General features: G+C 39.0%; 1 protein-coding gene and 1 pseudogene across 2 annotated transcripts in view; both read left to right on the top strand.

Annotated features, from left to right (window-relative positions):
- UNC80 (unc-80 homolog (C. elegans)) overlaps positions 1-22,279 on the top strand; it is a 230,726-nt gene that overhangs the window by 32,055 nt on the left and 176,392 nt on the right. For both annotated transcript variants that reach the window (XM_011932342.1, XM_011932341.1), the window contains exons 8-13: positions 12,675-12,936; positions 14,033-14,167; positions 15,434-15,650; positions 16,345-16,485; positions 17,536-17,804; positions 18,836-19,204. In XM_011932342.1, the coding sequence (XP_011787732.1) occupies positions 12,675-12,936; positions 14,033-14,167; positions 15,434-15,650; positions 16,345-16,485; positions 17,536-17,804; positions 18,836-19,204 (1,393 nt within the window). The remainder of the gene's footprint in view (positions 1-12,674; positions 12,937-14,032; positions 14,168-15,433; positions 15,651-16,344; positions 16,486-17,535; positions 17,805-18,835; positions 19,205-22,279) is intronic.
- Positions 7,909-8,712, top strand: LOC105504777 (annotated as a pseudogene).

The following is a 22,279-nucleotide window of genomic DNA, read 5'->3' as shown; positions in this document are numbered from 1 at the left end:
GGGGTTTCACCGTGTTAGCCAGGATGGTCTCGATCTCCTGACCTGTGATCCGCCCGTCTCGGCCTCCCAAAGTTCTGGGATTACAGGCTTGAGCCACCGCGCCGGCCCAGGTTTAATTTTTTAAGAAATTACCAACCTGTTTTCCAAAATGGCTGCACCATTTTACATTCCCTCTAGTGATATATGAGGGTGTGTTCCTTTATATCCTCAAAAACACTTGTTATTGTCTATCTTTCTTATTTATTTATTTATTTATTTATTTTTAATTTTTTTTTTTTTTTTGAGACGGAGTCTCGCTCTGTCGCGGCCCAGGCTGGAGCGCAGTGGCCGGATCTCAGCTCACTGCAAGCTCCGCCTCCCGGGTTTACGCCATTCTCCTGCCTCAGCCTCCGGAGTGGCTGGGACTACAGGCGCCCGCCACCTCGCCCGGCTAGTTTTTTGTATTTTTTTTAGTAGAGACGGGGTTTCACCATGTTAGCTAGGATGGTCTCGATCTCTTGACCTCGTGATCCGCCCGTCTCGGCCTCCCAAAGTGCTGGGATTACAGGTTTGAGCCACCGCACCCGGCCTATCTTTCTTATTATAGCCATTCTAGTGATTATGAAGTGGGATCCAATTGTGGTTTTAATTTACTTTTCCCTAATGAGTAATGATAAATATATTTTCATGTGATTATTAGCTATTTGAATATCTTCTTTGATGAAATGTCTGTTCAAATATTTTGCCCCTTTTTAACTGAGTTGTCTTATTATTAAATTTTTAAGAATGTTTTGTATATTCTGGATACCGGTCCTTTATCAAAAAAAAAAAAAAAGGGTTCACGGATATTTCTTCCTAGTATCTGGCTTACCTTTTCATTTGATAATTTTTAAATGATCTACCTCCAACTGGCACTGGAAGCAGGCTACATGGGTGCATTGTTTTTGAAAGATTTCTTAGAATTGTTGAAAGCACAGTCATATTAACACAATTTTTAACCAAATTACTACTATCTTATGCTTTAAAAAATAATATGTAAATAATGTATATGTCTTTGTGTCTTTCTTTGGATCTTAAAAGCAAGTGGCCCAGTTGAATAATCTTCTGCTGGTAGAGAATATGAAACTTTGATAGTAATTTTGGTTGTATAAACAGGGTTGTTTGTATTTATCCACTGATTCACTGTCCCAGGTCAATGGTGATAAGCATTTAAAATTATACATGAAATCTTAAAAAGTGTTGAATTCATAGAAGTAGAGTAGAATGGTAGTTATCAGAAGCTGGGAGGAGGGACGGGTGGAGAAAGGGAGATGTTGATCAAAGGGTATAAAATTTTAGTTAGATGAGAAGAAGGAGCTTTAGTGATCTGGTGCACAGAGTGGTGACTATAATAAACAATAAAGCATTGTGTATTTCAAAGTTACTGAAAGAGCAGGTTTTAAATATTTTTACCACAAAATCGTATGTGAGATGATGATGAATCTGTAACTTAGTTTGAGTTAATCATGCCACAATATAAACATATATTAAAACATCACATTGTACTTCATAAATATGTAATATTATCCATCAACTTAAAACAAAAATTTGAAAGTCAAAAATATTAGAAGTAATAGGAAAGGAACTCTGTGAGGATAGCCAATCCAGTCTCCTATAACTTAGCTGATGTACTAACAACTTTAAGCAATGATCAACTTAGTGCTCCCTTATGAAGCTTGTTTTATTTTTAGGTAGCTCTGTTTAGTGGAATGTTCTTATAGGTGATCAAAATTTGCTTTTCTGTAGTTTCTGTGATTCTTGCATTTGTTTTTACTGCTGTGTAACAAATTACAACAGGCTTAGTAAATGAAACTGCACACATTTATTATCTTTCAATTGTAGGGAAAAACCCAGGCCCAACTTAGTTGGGTTCTCTGCTTCAAGGTCTTACCAAGCTGAAATCTAGGTGTTGGCATGGACTGCAGTTGCCTCACAGGCTTAACTGGGGAAATATTCACTTATGATTTCTCTCAGGTTGTTGACAGAATTCATTTCCTTGCAGTTCTGGGACTAAGATCCTTATTTTCTTGCTGGATATTGGCTGGTGACTGGTCTTAGTTTCTGAAGCCTGCCCACGGTTATTTTCCATGTGGCCCTCTTCATAAGCTAACTCAAAATATGGTAGCTGATTTGTTGAAAACCAGCGAGGGAGAGAAATCCTCTTTAATTCCAGTCTGCTAATACAGTGTTTATAATGTGACATAACCACAGGAGTGATGTCTCATTACCTTTGTCATATAAGGTAACCTAATTATGGGAGTAACATCCCTTTGCCTTTTCCATATTTTATTGGTCATAAATAAGTCACAGGTCCTGCCTACACTCAAGAGAAGATGATAAAGGGTGTGAACACCATCAGATGGGAATCAAGGGTGTCTCTTCTAAAATCTGGCTACACAGTGCTTTTGAAGATGTACAAACTCTTCCCATATTAGCCTTCCACTGATTTAAAAGTAAGCATTATGACCACCACCACCTCCACGAGGGTTTCATTTTATTTGATGATAACAAAGTTATCGGTGACATAATTAAATCAGATTTGGGGAAAGGTAGTTACTTAGGACACAGACTAAGAGAATAACAATAAGAACTACCTTTTTGGATATCTATGTGTGCAAAATTGTGCTAAAGTCTTTACATTTATTGTATTATTTAAATATTCATGTACTCATTTATTTCTATGTCAGTATATGCCACCACTATTGGCCTAGATATTCTAGTCAAAAATGTGAGGTTCACTCCACACCAAGTCCTTTACATTCTGCCTTCTTAATGTTTGTCAAATCTTTTTTTCTCCAACCTCATAGTCACTGGCTTAGTTCATATCCTTATCATGTCTTACTTGGATTTCTTTTTTCATTTAATTTTTTGAGGACAGGGTCTCACTCTGTCACTCAGACTGGAGTGCAATGGCATGATCATAGCTCACTGTAACCTCAGACTCCTAGGCTTAAACAATCCTCCTGCCACAGCCTCCCAAGTAGATAATGTGCACCACCAAGTCCCACTATTTTTAAAAACTTTTTTTTTGTAGAAACATGGTCTTTCTATGTTCCCCAGACTGGTCTTGAACTCCTGGCCTCAAGTGATCCTCCTGTCTCAGCCTTTCACAGTGCTGGGATTACAGATGTGAGCCGCCATACCCAGCCTTTACTTAGATTTCTACAACTGCTTCCAAACAAGTATTTCTACATTAATGATTACTTCCTACTCATCTATTACCTATGAGATGTTACCAAAGTGATTTAAAATACTTGTGGACTAAGGAGATACAGTTATCTGCACCAAACACGCCCAATATACAATGGTAAAATAGGCATAGGATACCTGCTCTGGACATGTCTATTCAAAGAGAGAAAATGAGAGACACTGGTCCTTATTAGCTTTTAAATTAAGGTGGAAAAATGTTGGAAGGTCCTTGATTAAAACTCAGTGCTATTCTTGCCCATGGCTCTTGGCTCCACCCTCTGGGCTATTAATTCTATCCTCCAAATCAGCTTTCCTTTTTCAAAAAAGATAGCATGTGTTTACAGCTGAGTAGTTTCCTCAGCTTGCTTCCTGCCAGTAAAATTTTGGGAGTCTAATAGCCTCTTTTTTCCTCTTGTACTGTCTCTGGAAGTGTTTTTGCTGATATAATTATTTTTAAAACTTTGTGGGTTCACTGTGAATATTTTTACAGTCCACTAGAATGGAAAAAATCCACATCTACAAATCTCTTTGAGATAATCTCATTTCTATTTTGTGCTTCTGTTGAACCTCTAAGAAACTTAAGGGCACTTAAGGGCACTTAAGTTTCTTAAAAGTTATATATGTATGATATATATGTAAAAGAAGTGATAACTATTTGGATTTGAATCACACTCTCAACGTTTAATTTAGAGGGCTTTTTTTTTTTTTTTTTTTGAGACGGAGTCTGGCTCTGTCGCCCAGGCTGGAGTGCAGTGGCGCGGTCTTGGCTCACTGCAAGCTCTGAGAGGGCCTTTGATCTAATGGAACGGCATTCTTGGGTATGGTCTAGGATCATTCTGAAGCCTTAACAAACGACTGTACAACTCCCACCCTTGGGTTCATCTTTAGACCACATTTTTCCAAAAGTTCTTTATATCTGATATTTTATTGGAAGCCGTTTCTTAATTATAGCATTATTTGCCATCTGGAGAAGCTGAGATTTTTCAAAATCAAGTTCCAGCTCATTAGCCTTTAACAGTTCTTCCTTTAGTGCATAACTTTTCTCCCTCAACTTACTATAAGCAGCAAGAAGAAATTAGAAGGCACCTTCAACACTTTATTTGGAAGTCTCCTTTGTTAGATCACTCAGTTGGTTAGGCACTTATTTTTTACCTTCCCACATCACAGCTAAGCAACTTCCTGTTAATACATAACAAGGATTCTCCTTCTCCAGTCCCCAGTAGTACACCCCTTACTTCTTGTTAAGAAACCATTTTCAAAATTAGGGTTTTATCTCGGTTCCAAAATCTGTATTCGTTGTCAATTTCTATATAACAAATTATCCCAAATCCTAGCAGTTTAAAACAAAGGACATTTATTTTTTTGCATAGTTTCTGAGGATCATGAATGCTGAAACAGCTTAGCTGAGTGATTGCGGCGCAGAGTCTCTCAAGCTGTTGGCCAGGCCTGCAGAATCTGAAGGCTTCACTGGTTTGGAGGCTTTGCTTTCAAGCTCACTCAGACGGCCGTTGGCCAGAGGACATAATTCCTCACAATCTGTGTCTCTCCATAGGGCTGCTCGTAACATAGAAGCTGGTTTCCCCAAAATAAATTATTCAAGAAAGAAAGGGAGCATCCAAAATGGACGCTTTTATAACCTAATCTTTCATAACCTCATCTTCTATAACCTAATCTTTTATAACCTAATCTCTGAAATGGCATGCGATCGCTTCTGCTATACTCTTTGGATCACACCAACTAACTTTAGTGCAGTGTGGGAGGGGACCACACTAGAATGTGAATACCAGGAGGCAGGGATCACTGGGGGCTATGTTGGAGGCTGGCTATAATAATGATAATGTCACCATCATTTAATATATTAAAATGTTTATGGCTATTTCTGTACGTATTTTTTTCACTTCGAATCTTGAGCATTCCTCCTCCACTAAACGTATTTTATACAAATTCCAAAAAGTTTAACTTAATTTCAAATAAGAGTAAGTAATGTTTTACTTCAAACACTATGCCTCTGTCTGACTTTCAAACATATCATAAAAACCAAGATCAGTGTAAAATCCTGAGGTCGTAAAAGTATTCATTAGCTAATATTTCTTACATAATTTTTCTCATCCATAGTAAGCATAGAAATTTAGAAATATAGACATATAGACAGTAAATGATGTTTCTTTTCTCTGTCAAAATCAAATGTTAATGGTTCCATTCTGATTTGCCAGTAAAAACAAAGCCAGCTATAATGTTTAAGACTACTATTTGTGAACATTTTTTCTTATTCTCTGATATGTCTACACTCAAGCACTATATATATATATATATATATGCACTCCCTGACACATATATGTGCATAGTCACCCACAGCAACATACACTCACGTGTGTTAATTAGAAATGAATCAGTGGCACTTTGGAAAAATGAGTTAGGTTTTTTCTCTCTGCCCAGCTGCAGTGGTTGGTTGCCATGGAAATGATGCACAAAGTAGAACTTTCAGAAAATACAAATGTTAATGTGTCTTTATTGGAAGAGCTCATGTATTGATCAGAAGAGAACTTTAATAACAAAGCAATGCAAATATCCTAGTAACAAAAGCTGTCTGCTTGTATCAAATACAATTCATTATCTCTTTTGCTCTGAACTTGAATGAACTACGCATCAGTCTTCTCTGCACTCTACAATAAGTAAACAGGTAGCTAGTTTTTAAATTAATGTTAGATTTCATCTTTAATTACTATATGCAGAGAGTTAATTTATGCTTCAGTAAATACTGCATAGAGTCAAGACTGACAGTTCTTTGCTTCCATAGATTGGTATTTCCCAAGTGCTTATCTGCCTTCAATACTTTCTGCTATCAGATCTCAACCCTAATTAACGGTAACTTGACTTTCCAAAGCCATAGTTGCTTGGAAAATAGACTAAAGAAATTCTTGCCAGTTTTGAAATTCTTTTCTGTCATAATATGTTGTTTATTCTATGCATGTAATTTTTGTATAGAATCAATTACAGACAAAAATGTAAATACATAAAATATTTTTAAAATAAGTGAAAATCATCCATGAGCCATCAGGTAGCTATAAACATTATTAACTTTTTATATATGTGCTTTTCTTCATTATTTTTACATATATCATTTAGAAGAAAAGTTGTGTTCATATTCTTGTATAACATTTTCATTTTAAATTTTTTCCAGTAAATAACTTTTAGATTCAGAGAATATTAGAGTTGAAAAGAACTTTTCTATCACATGATCTAAGAAGCTTCCCTCATGTCATTTTTTTTTTTTTTTTGAGACGGAGTCTTGCTCTGTTGTCCAGGCTGGAGTGCAGTGGCACTATCTCAGCTCACTGCAAGCTCCATCTCCCAGGTTCACACCATTCTCCTGCCTCAGCCTCCCAAGTAACTGGGACTAGAGGTGCCTGCCACCATGCCTGGCTATTTTTTGTATTTTCAGTAGAGTCAGGGTTTCACCGTGATGGCCACGATGGTCTCGATCTCCTGACCTCGTGATCTGCCTGCCTTGGCCTCCCAAAGTGCTGGGATTACAGGCAGCAGCCCCCTCGCCCGGCCTCCTTCACGTCATTTTTATCCAGTTGTGAAAATGTATTTCTCACATGTTAGTCTGCTGGTTAATTAAAATGACTTTTATTGGATGATGATACTTTGATCGTACCTGATAATGCTGTCTTAAATGAAATAAAAGTATTTATTGATAGTTCTTGCTTTTTATTGAATATTAAGTGCAGCACAGCTCACACATTAAGTCAAATAAACTAGTGATTGAATAACACCTTAAAGCGAGGTACTTAAATATTTGCTACCAAACGTCTTGTTAATTTATTGATATTTTCAAATGGAGTCTCTTTCAATATCAAGCAATTGAAATGTGATTTTACTTAACAAATTTTGATTACATAAGATACGGATACGTTTCTACTCTCTGATCACAACCTTACGTTGTTGGATTCTTGCTGTTCTGCAGCCCATAATTTGTTGAACTAACATGCCCTGTTAGAAAATAGTTAATGCTTATGGGACTCAACAGTACAATTGTTAATTACTTTCAGTCAATAAATTCTGTATATAGAGAAAGATACCAATTTAGTCATCTGTTGCCCTCAGGGACAACACCGTCAGCATATCTTCTCAGTTACAGCACCTCCCTATAGGATTATTAAGAGTATTCAAGGCGGGGCGCAGTGCCTCACGCCTGTAATCCTAGCACTTTGGGAGGCCGAGGCGGGTGGGTCGCCTGAAGTCAGGAGTTTGAGACTAGCCTGGCCAACATGGAGAAACCTCATCTCTACTAAAAATACAAAAGTTAGCTAGGCATGGTGGCGGGCACCTGTAATCTCAGCTACTCAGGAGACTGAGGCAGGAGAATCGCTTGAACCCGGAAGGGGAGGTTGTAGTGAGCCGAGACTGCGCCACTGGAAAAAAAAAAAAAAGTATTTAAGGAAGGCACGGGCTGCTCCGGTGCGAGCCCAGCCAGGCCCGGCCCACTTGCTCAGAGCGTGGCTTTCGGGGGAGGCGCGCCTCCAATTGGCGCGAAAGTGATAAAAAGGCGTGGCCGGAAAATCCGCCCTGCTCGCCCCCTGGATTACTTAAGGGACTTGGCGGGGCGGCTGCGCTCATTGCTCCAAAACTCCGCTTAGCGAGTGGGTCGCCTGCACTATTTCTGTGCTACTCAGCGACCCCGGTGCCTCGGCCACCATGCCGCGCTCTTTCCTCGTCAGGAAGCCCTCTGACCCTGATCGGAAGCCTAACTACAGCGAACTGCCGGACTCTAATCCAGAGTTTACCTTCCAGCAGCCCTACCACCGGGCCCACCTGCTGGCAGCCATCCCACGTTCGGAGATCCTTAACCCCTCTGCTTCGCCGCCAGCACTCATCTGGGACGCTTTCCTGGAGCTCCAAGCCCAACCAACTGCCAGGGCCTCCCTCCAACTGGGACTCTCCCAGGGGAGTCCCAAGGTGGCAGAATTGACCTCGCTGTCAGATGAGGACAGCGGGAAAGGCTCCCAGTCCCCCAGCCCACCCTCACAGGCTCCTTCGTCTTTCTCCTCCACTTCAGCTTCTTCCTTGGAGGCAGAGGCCGATGCCACCTCCCCAGGCTTGGGCCAAGTGCCCAAGCAGCTGGCCCAGGTCTCTGAGGCCAAGGATTCCCAGTTTCAAAAAGCCTTGAACTGCCAATACTGCAATAAGGAATGCGTCAGCCTGGGTGTCCTCAAGAGACACATCCGAAGCCACACGCTGCCCTTCGTCTGCGGAACCTGCGGGAAGGCCTTCTCCAGACCCTGGCTGCTGCGGGGCCATGTCCGGACCCACACCGGTGAGAAGCCCTTCTCCTGTCCCCACTGCAGCCGTGCCTTCGCCGACCGCTCCAACCTGCGGGCCCACCTCCAGACCCACTTGGACATCAAGAAGTATCAGTGCCAGGCGTGCACTCGAACCTTCTCCCGAATGGCCCTGCTCCACAAGCACCAAGAGTCGGGCTGCTCAGGGGGCTCCTGCTGACCCTAGAGGCTCCCACTTCCTCTCCATACCTGACACTCCACCCCGCGCCAACCAACAACCTCCCCGAGCTTCAGAAGGAAGGAGGACGCCATGTCCTCATGCCACAGAATTCCCTCTTGAGCGCCCCCATTTCTGGAAGCATCAGTCGCACGAGACTTTGATGAAAACCATTTTCTGGTTCTGTTTCCTCTGCCTGGATCCCTCAGTGGACTCTGAAAGAGGCCTTCCCGTGGCCATGTCTGTGGATGGCTGGCGGGAGGACAGCTGGCAGCCCCAGCTCGGGGGCATTCTTGAATTGGCTTTTCTGCATGTGTTTGTGTATTCAGAACTGTTTGGATGCAGCTGTTTCAGCTACAGGACAAGAGCTGACAGACTGACTGGGAAGTATCCACCCCAGTCAGGGGACCCTCCCCACTCCCTCCTCGAAGGATCCCTCAGGCCACCCTCCACGAGGTGTGACTATGCAATAATCTACCCCCAGGTTCAGCCACGGGACCTTCGAAGGCGGTGACTGACACCAGGACGTGTCTAGAGCCTGAGATGCCCTGAGCCTGGACAGCTATTTCAGCTTCCTGTTTGGCGCGGTTGGCACCTGTTTCCCAGGCAATTTAACAATGTCTCAAAAGGGACTGTGAGTAATGGTTGTCACTTGTCGGTGGCCTAAGTGGGGTACTCTGGTCTGCCCGATGTATCTCCCAAAACTATTTTGGGATCCCAACAGGTAGGCCTGGGAGGAAGATGTTTACATTTTTAAATGTGCATTGGTACTTATATTTCACACATTTTGTATCAAGGAAACGTTTTGTATAGTTATGTGTGCAGTTTATTGATATCCAATAAAGCAATTTATGTATTTTTTAAAAAAGTATTCAAAGAGTACCTGAGAATGTTGTTTAAAATAAAGATTCCAGGACCATGTCCTCTGAAATTCTGGTTTAGGAAGTCTGGGGCAAGACCTGGTGCCTGCGTTTTTAACAACCTCCCTCCTTCATATCCTTCTTGGAAGGAAGGATTCTCATGAACGTGGTTCATGGTCATCTTGTGTGGAGCACTGCTCTAGGGATTTGAAGTAATTTATGGAACTTCCTGATCTAATTTACTAACTAGAAACATTTGGGGACTTTAAAGTGTGGGGCAGAGGGTAACGGGTGAAGAATAACTACCAGCTATTCCAGTGGGGAGGAAATAATTTGGTTGAACTAGTAATAACTGTCTTAACCATAGCAGCCTAGTCAAGAAAACAACAGTTTCACAGGCTCTTATAATAAACCAAATGATTGTCACAAAGCCTTGAGGACCTAAAATTACCCAGCTGGTAGCCAGCCAACCCTATACTTTGTCTTTTGTTTGTAAATCCAAGATTATAGCGTGGGGGCGGGGGGAAAGAAATCCTATCATCTGAGGTATAAATGATAGGCTGAGAGGAGTGGGTTGCGTCATGAATCTTTAAGGAGAAATAGGATGGGTGGGGGAAGGGAAGAGCAGTGAAAGCCTTTTAGGAAATGGGTAGAAATGAAAAGGTTTTTAGTTTCCTTCAAACTGGGTCACAGGAGTAAACAAGTGGCATACTGGACAATTTGAGAAAATATTAAAACAGGACTTTTTACCAAAAAATGTATTTGGGGCTGAGAGGCAATAAATCAATAACTGGCACACCAGGGCAAGCATAATAGAGAATGAGTTTGGAGTGGTAAACCCAGCCAGACTGTTCATGCGTGGTTCACTGCTGTAAGGAAGCTTGTATTTGATTCTAAGGGGATTGAATAATGTATTGAAAGGGTTTGAGCCAGGGAGTGGAGGAATAAGAGGAGAAGCTAGTAGATTAGTAGGAAGTAATTGCAATAAGCCTGATGAGAGAGAGATGTTAGTGGCTAGGATTAGGGTGGTGTCTGTGGAACTGATGAGAAGTGGTTGGAAGGAGATTCTATGAGACTTTATGATAGATTAAAAGTTGTCACAAAACTGATGTCCAAAGAATATGCTAGGTCTCTGGGAAAAGGATAAACTCTGGCATAGCACATATGGGAATTTAGGGATTGTAGAAGGCTTCTTTTCATATAACTGCCAACTCACTCTTGTGTTTAAACTTCAATTTATATTTATTTCCTACTTGTCAAAATATTCAAGAATATTAGACTGTAAGATAGCTTTGAAATTCAAAACCATTGTGTACGTAGGCAATTGCACCTCAACCCATCAGACAATGCTATTAACAAGAGAAAAAAATAATAAAGTATGGTATGTGCTTCAATGGGGAAGTGGAAAAGCTGTAAAAATAATTTGCAAGGCACAGATATGGTTTGGGTTTGTATTTTTGAACTTTTTACTGAAACCCACAGTCAGAAATGTATTTTATCAATGACTCATAACAAACGTATCAAGTGAGACAAAAGTTTCACCAAACATCCAAGTCCTTACTCCATAGTTTTTATTCTAGTTAATAGGTTAAAATAGTAGCTGTGTCCTATGGAATTATTTTATTGAACTACTAGTGAGCCGTAGACTTTTTAATTAAAAAAATATGAGCCTAAGAAGTTTAGGAAAATCCCTACTCACTCTCCGTGGCTGCGTCTTTTGTGAGAGCACTTTGTGTTTGGGTAGCATCATTTGCTAGTTTATGGGAGGGTACAAACATCTCTCTTTTGCATCACCTAAATCAGAAGGAAATTTTGCTTGGGAGTTAAGTTTAGATTTTAGATTTAGGATACCATCTTGGACCCCAGAAGTTCTAAGTTTATATTTTGTTATTTATTTCCTGTCTTTCTCACCAGACCATATGTTCTTCAAGGTGAGGAAGTTAAACTTACCTTTAAATCTGAATTTTTTGGGACACAAATTTTCAATTTGTTGCACCTAAGATACATAGGATGATGTATTAATCTGAGTAATTTTTTTTTTTTTTTTTTTTTGAGACGGAGTCTCGCTCTGTCGCCCAGGCTGGAGTGCAGTGGCCGGATCTCAGCTCACTGCAAGCTCTGCCTCCCGGGTTTACGCCATTCTCCTGCCTCAGCCTCCCGAGTAGCTGGGACTACAGGCGCCCGCCACCTCGCCCGGCTATTTTTTTTGTATTTTTTAGTAGAGACGGGGTTTCACCATGTTAGCCAGGATGGTCTCGATCTCCTGACCTCGTGATCCGCCCGTCTCGGCCTCCCAAAGTGCTGGGATTACAGGCTTGAGCCACCGCGCCCGGCCTAATCTGAGTAATTTCTTAAAACTACTCTGTAGTAGAATTAAATCGAACACTAGGTAGTGAATATATTATCTGTTTAAATTGAATAATAGAATCCCAGGAACTTGAGATTTTAAAAAAATTAGTCTTGCTCTCTTGCAAGGATATATAACTTTAGAATTCTCAAAATTATTTTATTTATTTTCCTCATGGAAAAACTTCTGCTTCTTATCATTTTGTAGCTTTTCTTTAGTTATTTTACATAGTATTTTCAAAACTGAAATTAAAATAGCTCAATGAAGTAGGCAAGGCAAATATCATTTCTATTTCTATCGGGGTAAAAGTCATACCTGATCTTAGCATAAAGGAAGCATTGTAATCTGAACCTCATCTATTTCTATAGCTCTCACTCTCATCATTGTCCATCACCCAGATTACTCACCAATTACTTAGGTGAGTAATTAATCAAACTCATGATTTTAAAAATTCATCCCTTTGTAGGCAATGTTCCCTCTGACAGAAATGCCAATCCTCTCTCCTGCCCAAACCTCAACTTTGCCTGGCTAATTCCTATCCATCCTTCAAAATTCTCTCAATATCTCTACTTTCACGAGATGTTTAGTGAAAATGGAATGAGAGAGACCAGTTGGAAGGATATTAGAGTAAACCACATAAGAAACAAGTAAATGAATAACTAAACAAATGAGAAAAGTAGAGCTATAAGCCATGCTGTGCTGCCCCTCTGAAAGCTTGATTGCCAGTATAATTATCTTCTTTCTGCCATTGGGAACAGGGCCTCTCTTGTGATACCTCCATGCCAAAGGTCCCGCTATGCCACCTACTTTGACGTTGCTGTTCTGCGCTGCCTACTTCAGCCCCATTGGTCTGAGGAAGGCACTCAGTGGTCTCTGATGTACTATCTACAAAGGCTGCGACATATGTTGGAAGAGAAGCCAGAAAAGCCTCCAGAGCCAGATATTCCTCTCCTGCCCAGACCCAGGAGTAGCTCCATGGTGGCGGCAGCTCCCTCACTAGTGAACACCCACAAAACGCAAGTAAGAAAAACTCAGTTCATTGTCATTCAAACCAGCAACTTCGCCATAATGGATTCTTTTTTTCTCTGTGCATCCAGCTCTTATGTACTCTAGTGCTGACTTTTTGGTTGGTGGGTTACACTGTTGCTATTATCTTTTCCCTTCCATCTTGCATGCTTGACCCTTTGCTGCCCTTTAGCACTTAATCATTTGAAGAAGTGCACCTCCTACACATGCTAATTTAGTATAAGTCTTTGTTTATCTAGAATAGTGGAAAATTGGGTCTAATGGATAATCAAAGTAGTAATTAACAGAGTTCTGACATTTAATCTGTTGATTACCAATATCATAAAATCTGTGATATAGGATTTTACTAAACATGATGTAACCTCTTTTGCATAACTCAACATTTTTTAGTGTCTTAATGTCATCATTAGGAATACTGCATTTTGATAGTCTTGCTATTTATTATAAATGTTTGGAGAAGTAAACTGAATGTGTACTGATATGGTGATACCTTCATGACAATTGCTTTTTGATAAATGAATGACCTACTATCAGCTTGAACACTTGTTGTTGCCCTCTTTCTCATCAACACCAGGTGTTGAAAATATAGAGAAAAATGTGACTTGTAGTGTGTCCCAGTTGTTTGGATTTACTTAAATGTGAATTGGCTGAGTCTGAAATTTGTTTCTGCATATTTCTGAAAACAAACGTGAGCAATAGCAGAGTTAAAAAGAAATATAATCTGTTTAGTAGTAGATATTCTGCCTAGGTGGATATCTGCTTTACTGAATCATTCAATGGAAAAAAAACACTCTTTTTAATTAAAAAAAAAAAAAAGAGAGAGAGAGATCCATCTTCTCTCTATTTTCTTAGCATTCTAGATCTGGGGCTACATGACCTCACTGCCGAAAACTCCAAACAGGAATTACAATTAATATGAAATACATATTCTCACTAGCAGAATTTGGATTCCAGAAGTCCAGACATACAAGTTCAATTGTTCAAAGGTATCAAAGCAGTAGCGCATCCCTATTAAAAATGTGACATTTCAATAAGAAAAGTATTTGGATGTAAAGTCCTAAGTCCTTGATCATTGTCTTCCTTTATTAAGGATCTCACCATGAAGTGTAATGAGGAGGAAAAATCTCTTAGCTCTGAGGCCTTTTCCAAGGTTTCACTGACCAATCTGCGTAGGTCTGCAGTCCCAGATCTTTCTTCAGACCTGGGCATGAATATTTTTAAAAAGGTGAGTAGAAATGCTTATGCTCTTTGATATTTTGGTAAATAAAAAATGTCAGTGGGACATGAGATGTTTCTGATCATATATAGTGGTTTGCTTTCTCTTTTCCAAAACTGTTACTTTAATTATGCCGACGAAGAACAAATAACACGATATTGACCTATTATGAGCTGAAAGTGTTGCTAAGTAAGCAGTTTCCTGCCTTTGTTAATGATGCAACGAAAGACAACGGCCATCAGTTTTCTTAAAACACTGATTATTTGAAAGGAAAAAATAGTTTTCAATACTGGCTGCATATGATAATTTTTAAGGAGCTTTAAAAAATCTTCAGGCTCAATCCCAGACCAATTAAGCCAGAATTGCTGAAGGTAGGCTAAGGAATTGGTATATTTTAAAAGCTTCCCTAAAAATTCTAAACTTTTAGTTGCACTTGGTTTTGAACTTGTTTGGTAGGAATAATGAGTTTGTGGCAATGTATGGTCTGTATCTTCTTTGACTCTTTATTAGTTAGTTTCTGTTATTAAACTAACAGTTTTGGAAAAGAGAAAGCAAACCACTATATATACACATATACATAGGTCTACACATATTATTTGCTGTTTATCTCCATATACTTACAAAAAAGAGAGGCAAAGTAATGGCAGAAAAATATGAAGTATTTAACAAGAAGACCTACTTTTGAGTTTGGACTCAATCTTGGGCAAACTACCTAAAATTTCTAAGGGTCAATTTCTTACCTGCAAAATGAGGAGAAATTACGAACAGTGGCACACATTTAAAGTTGGCTAACTGGAACAATGGATCACTATCATGAAAAATGGAACAGAAAAAGACAGGCTGGTTCAAGTAGTGACTCTAACCGTGTGATTTGCAAACTTTAGTGTGCATCAGAATTACCTACCAGGCATGTTAAAACACACATTGCTGGACCTCAGCTGCTGAGGGTCTGATACAATATGTCTGAGAATTTGCATTTCTAATAAGTTCCCAAGTGATGCTGATGCTGCTGGTCCAGGGACCACACTTTGCAAACCACTAGTCTAACCCATCCCAGGAGAAAGACCCATGGAATAAGTGACCTTTTACTTAGTTTCTTTCACTCTTTTAACGTGAAATTTCTCCAATTTCTATTGGATGATATTCAGTGACTTTCTGGGTCTCCTCTTCCTGGAACATTTCTTATATTTTATTGCAGATCACGGAGCCCCTTGGGAAGCATATTGTAACGTTATCTTTGCCCTGTCCCTAATTCTACACCTTTCATCACTGTAGTTCAAGAGCCGCAAAGAAGACCGAGAGAGGAAAGGCTCCATTCCATTCCACCACACAGGCAAGAGGAGGCCACGGAGAATGGGAGTGCCCTTCCTGCTTCACGAGGACCACCTGGATGTGTCCCCCACGCGCAGCGCATTCTCCTTTGGAAGTTTCTCTGGGCTGGGAGAAGACAGGCGAGGAATTGAGAAAGGAGGCTGGCAAACCACCATTTTAGGTGACCACGAGGCCTTCCAAAATAGGGCAGAGTTTAAGTGGCCTGTTTAGAACTGGATCTAGGGCTCCTGGGCAAATTTGAATCTTTCTTGAACAGTTCAGCCAAGAAATTTGGGGCTCAAATGCAGGTTCTCCAGTACCAAAATAATGCTGTGTTTTCACAGCCGAATAAATCCAGCCGAATAATTGAAGTAATTATGCAAGAGTTCTGTGAAATTAGACAGGGAACAATCTTATTTCTTATATCATTCTAGACAAAGACACATGGCCTTAGGGCGCTCTGTGCATTGATTTCCATTGTGAATCTAGACAGCAGATGTTTATTAAACTTGGATTTTTTTTTTCAAAAAAGCAGCAAAGATATATATATATATATATATCTTTTTTTTTTTTTCCTTTCTGGATTGCATATTAAATAGGCCAGTTTAAAGTTGGGAACTGACAGCTAGCTGGGCCGCAACACATGTTTTCTGACATTTGGCTAAGATTGGGGCTGACCTTTATCACAGGCAGCTTCATCAATCATCCTGACCCTGAATATCCCATGGCAAGTTCAGTTCTTGCTTTGTTGTCTGTGTTTCACACTTTTCCTAACTGCCCCGCACTCTCCCTGCTGTCCTTGGGAAAGACAATATCTTGGCAGAAAACCTTTCAGATTTTAAAACTCTCTTGTGGGGTGCTCTTATTCATCCCAGGGAAATTGACCCGGCGAGGCAGTTCAGATGCAGCCACTGAGATGGAGAGTCTGAGCGCCAGGCATTCCCACTCCCATCACACCCTGGTAAGCGACCTGCCGGACCCCTCCAACAGCCATGGAGAAAACACCGTCAAGGAAGGTGGGTAGGAGGTGAGGCCTACGGGCAGAAGTTCAGATTTCTTTTCTTGTTTTCTGTCCTTACACCATGTTACTTTCCCATTGTAGTCTGCTTCCTGTGTTTTCTGAAAACTGGCATTCTTATGCTGTATTGCTTGGTAATTTACTTGTTAGCTATTCTTAGCGTATCCTTAGTAGCAAGAACTATTTAACACCGCACTGTAAACACCATACCTCTCAGAGGGATAGCAAGGACAAGCCATTCATATTTGTTTTCAAAAGATCATAGACCCACAGGGCTGAAAGAGACCTTGGAAGACATCTAGATTCAGTGCTTCCATCCCGTCTACGAGATCCCTCTGAAGGGCTTGTATACCTTCAGCAGGAGGAAAGTCACTGCCTTCCAAGGCCACCAATTTTTTTTTTTTTTCAGACAGCTTCTATTTTAGATAAGTTCTTGTGTGTTTTATGTGGAACAAACATGTGTCTCTGGGTGTAATCCAAGACAGGTTCACATTCTGTACTTTTAACAGAATAATTGATTTTTTTTCTTATGTTCTCATGGAAGCATAAATTTAGTCCCTCTTTGATCTGCACTGTATTTCAAGTATTCAATGACATCTGTTAGTTACCATGACAAATTTATATTCAGTTACTTTTAGCCAAAGGAGAAAAAAATTATTCATGTTTGTTGTTCCTTAATATACTAGATAAAAATGCTATAAACAAATAGTTTATATCAGTATGATCTATCATCTAACAGTGGGTAAAATTCATCTATTCTGATCAACTAAACTAAGTCAGTGTTAGCAGAAGTTAAATCCTAATCTCAACCTTAAGGAAGCTAGTTATAATTCACATTTTTCTACAACCTTTAATATTTTCCACACATCATATGGCCTTAGTAGCTTCAGTAGTCCCATGAGAGTTGAGAATAACTTTGAGACTATAAGTTAAATATTTTCAAAAACTCAGCTGTTATTGTGGTCATGATTGAAGTAATAGTATAAATGTCTAGCTGATATTGTAGGTTAATGTAGGAAGAACTAAGACATTGCTTTCATTTTATTAGTGCGATCTCAGATCTCCACTATCACAGTTGCGACCTTCAATACCACTTTGGCGTCATTTAACGTAGGCTACGCAGACTTTTTCAATGAGCACATGAGGAAACTCTGCAACCAGGTGCCTATCCCGGAGATGCCACATGAACCTCTGGCATGTGCTAACCTACCTCGAAGCCTCACAGACTCCTGCATAAACTACAGCTACCTAGAGGACACAGAACATATTGATGGGACCAATAACTTTGTCCACAAGAATGGAATGCTTGATCTTTCTGTAAGAAGCAAGAATTTTTCTTACCAAAGTTAGACAGATATTAATTATTTGGTGCATTTTTGCAACATTGTATAAAATGGGCATATAGATTCTTAGAAATTATCAAACCTTGAAATGAAAAAGCCACCCACTGAAAAAATTCACCAGTGTGTCAACCATCATAGGTGCACTGCATTACATTTGATCAGATCTCAGAATATTTTTATAATCCAAAACCGTTAGTGAATCCTGAATATACATGTATAAATACACATACATGTGTGTGTTTAGTAAGTCTCTTTTGTCTAGAATGAGGGCAAAAAATTCTTCACTTATTTTATTTTGATATCAACAGGACTACAAACCTCCTGTGTAGCCAGAAAAAAATGAATAAAAGTTCTTAAAAGATTTAAGCTTGCACTCTCAAGAGTGCCTGTCTTGAGTATAGTTATTAGCAAATGAAGGGGTTGTTATATTTTACAATTATATTTCACAAAATTTTTATTGCACATTAGGAATCCTGGCTTAGCAAATAATTTACAGTATTAAAACCAATAAAGGAACATAATTTAAACATGCAAATATTTTGCACTTTAAATGAAGTATGAATAACGATACAGTCATGAATAAGCAAAAGGAAATCACTGTTCTTTATCCATTATTAGTAATGAATGAAAAGCAGGGGATTAAAACACTTTTATTTTAAAAAATCAATAGAACAAGTTTCCATTTGGACAGATAATTACTCTCCCATTAACTCACTATGCTTCAATATCCTCATTAATTGTTGATATCATAGCATGTTTTGGAAAGTTTATATGAGATAATACATGTATATATTTTTAATACTTTGGGTGACTTATACTCTCTATTAAGAAAATACACAAGATTCCATGGCAACTTTTATAAGAAAATTTGACAATTGTCTAAATTATTTCTACCCAATTTCATAGACTAGCCTAAGGAAATGGATTAAGCATAATAACCAAATCTCTTTAGGAAGAGGGAGTGCAGGTAACTTAATCATGCCGTGTTTATATTGTCTTCCTCAGGTAGTTCTGAAGGCTGTTTATCTTGTCCTTAATCATGACATCAGCTCTCGTATCTGTGACGTGGCACTAAACATTGTGGAATGCTTGCTTCAACTTGGTGTGGTGCCCTGTGTAGAAAAGAATAGAAAGAAGAGTGAAAACAAGGAAAATGAGACTTTGGAAAAGAGACCAAGTGAGGGAGCTTTCCAATTCAAAGGAGTATCTGGAAGTTCCACCTGTGGATTTGGAGGCCCTGCTGTTAGTGGAGCTGGAGATGGTGGAGGAGAAGAAGGAGGAGGTGGAGATGGAGGAGGCGGAGGAGGTGATGGAGGAGGAGGTGGAGGAGGTGGAGGCGGCCCTTATGAGAAGAATGATAAGAACGAAGAGAAGGTATGACTGAACCACCTTATGTGTCCTCATGAAATGTCATACTAATTTCTTTCTAAAGCTTGCTTGCCAGCAGTTTGTTGACTCTGAACAGCACCTAGTCACTAGAGCAAAAAAGTGGAGAGTGGAGAAATCTCTTCATTAGGTTCTCAGTAGGCATTAGTAGAAACAGTTAGATGAAACTGTACTCTAAATCCAATATCTATTGCAATCCAAGCAGTGTTAGAGCTAATTCTCTAGTCATGTTATTTCTGCAAGAGAACATTTCAGTTATGCTATATTGCCATAATTGTCAGTCTGACATCAAGTATAACCTTTCTCAAAACTTTTAGACTCTGACCTAATTGAGGAATGTCTTAGTTTTCTCAAGCTGCCGTAACAAAATACCATAGACTGAGTGACTTAAACAGTAGAAATTTCTTTCTTATGGTTCTGGAGGCTGGGAAGTCCAAGTGCTGTTAGGTTTAATTTTATTCTGAAGCCTCTTCTCGTGCTTTAGAGGTGACCACTCTTTTATTGTGTGCTCACATGGCCTCTTCTTTGTGCATACAGAGAAAGCAAAAGAGAGAGAGCAAAAGATCTTTCTTGTGTCTCTTCTTATATGGGCCCAATCCTACTAGACCAGGCCCCACCATCATGACCTCACTTAACCCTAATTACCTCCCAAAGACCCATCTTCAAATACCATCAGTTTGAGGGGTTACAGCTTCAACATGTAAATTTTGTGAATGCACAAATATTCAGACCATAACAAGCAGTATAATTTTTCCTCAATACAAAGTTTTTCTTTTAAGTAACACATTTATGGCAGCCAGCTTCAACCACAGTTAAGGAGAAAGCAAGGGAAGAATTTTGCTTGATTAGTTGGTGTTGGTTTGAAGTGGGAATAACTCTCTTAGTCTCACTCAGTCCTCTCATGTCTCAATGTGGCACATCCTGGTGGCTTTAGTCTTTCTATTATTAATTGTTCCTAAATTTAATTTCCTCTGCCTTGTCAACATCTGGTATATGATTTCTTAACATCAATAATTGGTTTTCTTCTTTAATTTTAAATACAAATTACTACAGCTTAAATTCATATAACTTACACTAATCTCAATTTGTGGTTTTAGCTAGAAAATGATATTCAGAAATTGAAATCAACAACAGATTTTAATTTCTAAAAAATACTGTACACATCATGTCAAGTGTTTACACATGTGAAGTTATACTGTGTAGAGTTCTAGATATATACCATCTAGATATATATTGTATAAACTATAAATTGTCCATTTTTCTTACATGCGATCAGATTTTCACATCTGAGCAAGCGTTGCAATACTACTTCCTCTTTCACAATTTCTCCCTCATTTCTTTTGAGTCCCACTTGACACATATTTAATATGCATTTATCATCTGGTTTCTTCATTTTGTTGTTTACTCCTGTCTTCCCAATATTCATGGACTCTGATCCAAATATTCTTCCTCCGATAATCTTGGTTGTTGAACCTTTTCTTTAGGATTTTCTTCTCCTGCCTTAATCATATTAATCATAAGGCAATTCTAATAAACTTTATTGGTTTTTAAGTTTCCCAATACCTTAGCACCTTATCCATCACTGAGGACAATGCGAGGAACCTCAGATCTGACTGTAAATGAAAATTATCTAAATAATGGTACAGATCACAAGAGATTTGATTGGAGATGCTAAGATCTAAAGAATCATTCAGTGATCAATTACTTAGGAATTAGCAAATAAATACAAGTTATAAGAACCAAATTTACAAACACAGAAACTGGTGAGATTTCTACTGAATTTCCGTTCTTTACCTATCAACTCTGTCTCGACAAAGAAATTAGAAATGGTATTTTGCCCATTATAATATTCAAGGGAAATTAAAAAGAAAAAAAGAGAATATTATGAAATATTGATAAGCTTTTATCAGCAAAGCTTAGATGTTCCAACTAAACTGATGAGGTTTTGTATGGATGCTAAGGATCTCTGAGGTTCATAATTAGTGTTTCGTTTTCGTTTGTGCTTTTCCTTTATTAGTTTTGAAATTTTGTCCAAGTGGCATTTTAACCACATGTTTATTGAAAACCTACAAGTATCTTGACTATTTAGAACCTATATATTATCTAGAATCTATAGCTTGATGTAATAGACGTTATTCTGACCAAAGTTATCACTTTTCATCAGTACGGGATTTTTAAAGTCAGATTATGTGGTCTCCAATACAGCCACCAAGATATATATGTTTCATAGTTACTTCCCAAAATAATATTCTTTTTAGTACAAATAGTTTATAAAATAAAACCTGATGATGGGTCAAGTGCTTTCTGTTTGTGATTCACAAAGGTCTGTTCTGCCCCAAACCCATCTGTTATCTTCAGTGGAATCAGAAGGTTTATCTAATTTTGCAACTTAATAATAACAGAAGCATAGGAATTGATTAAGACAGAAAGGAAGATCTAATTTCCATTTCTATATTTGCCACAACTTGTACTGAGTGCTTGGAATGTTATTTAATATCTTCAATTTTTTTGCCTGTAAGTTGCTACGTCTTTCTGAATGTCTCCTATGAAAGCAATCTGAATCCCAAGGACATCTGAAGGTCTAAAGAAATAAAAACCTGAATGGATATTTACAAAGAGCTTTTAGAGCTAGAAAAATTTTAAAGGAGCTTGTAATAATTTTAAAATATGTGTAAATCAGTCTTCCAAATAAGCCCTTGCTCAGGATGACCTTTTCTGAGGCACTGCTGCGTAAGGCTTTGTAGCCTGTACAGAGCCCCATACATAAAGTCCCTTGACTAAGGAAGCCAGTGAGGATTGAAATCCAGTCCAACCTCCGCTTTTGGAACCGCTTACCAAAGGATTGCATCCATTCAGAGGGTTCATCTTCTAATTCTCCACCTAGAGGGGTGCCTTTTCTAATTTGCATAAAGGTGCTCCAGAGGAAAGCAGTGCCCCATACTTTTATTATTATTTTTAATTAATGTTATTTATTAAAATAATATTCTAGTATGATCTCTAGTGTTTTCTTCTGGTTTACTGATGCTTGCTGTGCAAATTTTGATTATGAAAATGTTTTGATCT

Source organism: Colobus angolensis, unplaced genomic scaffold, assembly GCF_000951035.1.
Source record: "Colobus angolensis palliatus isolate OR3802 unplaced genomic scaffold, Cang.pa_1.0 Scaffold95, whole genome shotgun sequence".
NCBI lineage: Eukaryota > Metazoa > Chordata > Mammalia > Primates > Cercopithecidae > Colobus > Colobus angolensis.
The sequence above is the reverse complement of the archived record's forward strand: the minus strand, read 5'-3'. Positions and strand labels throughout refer to the sequence as shown.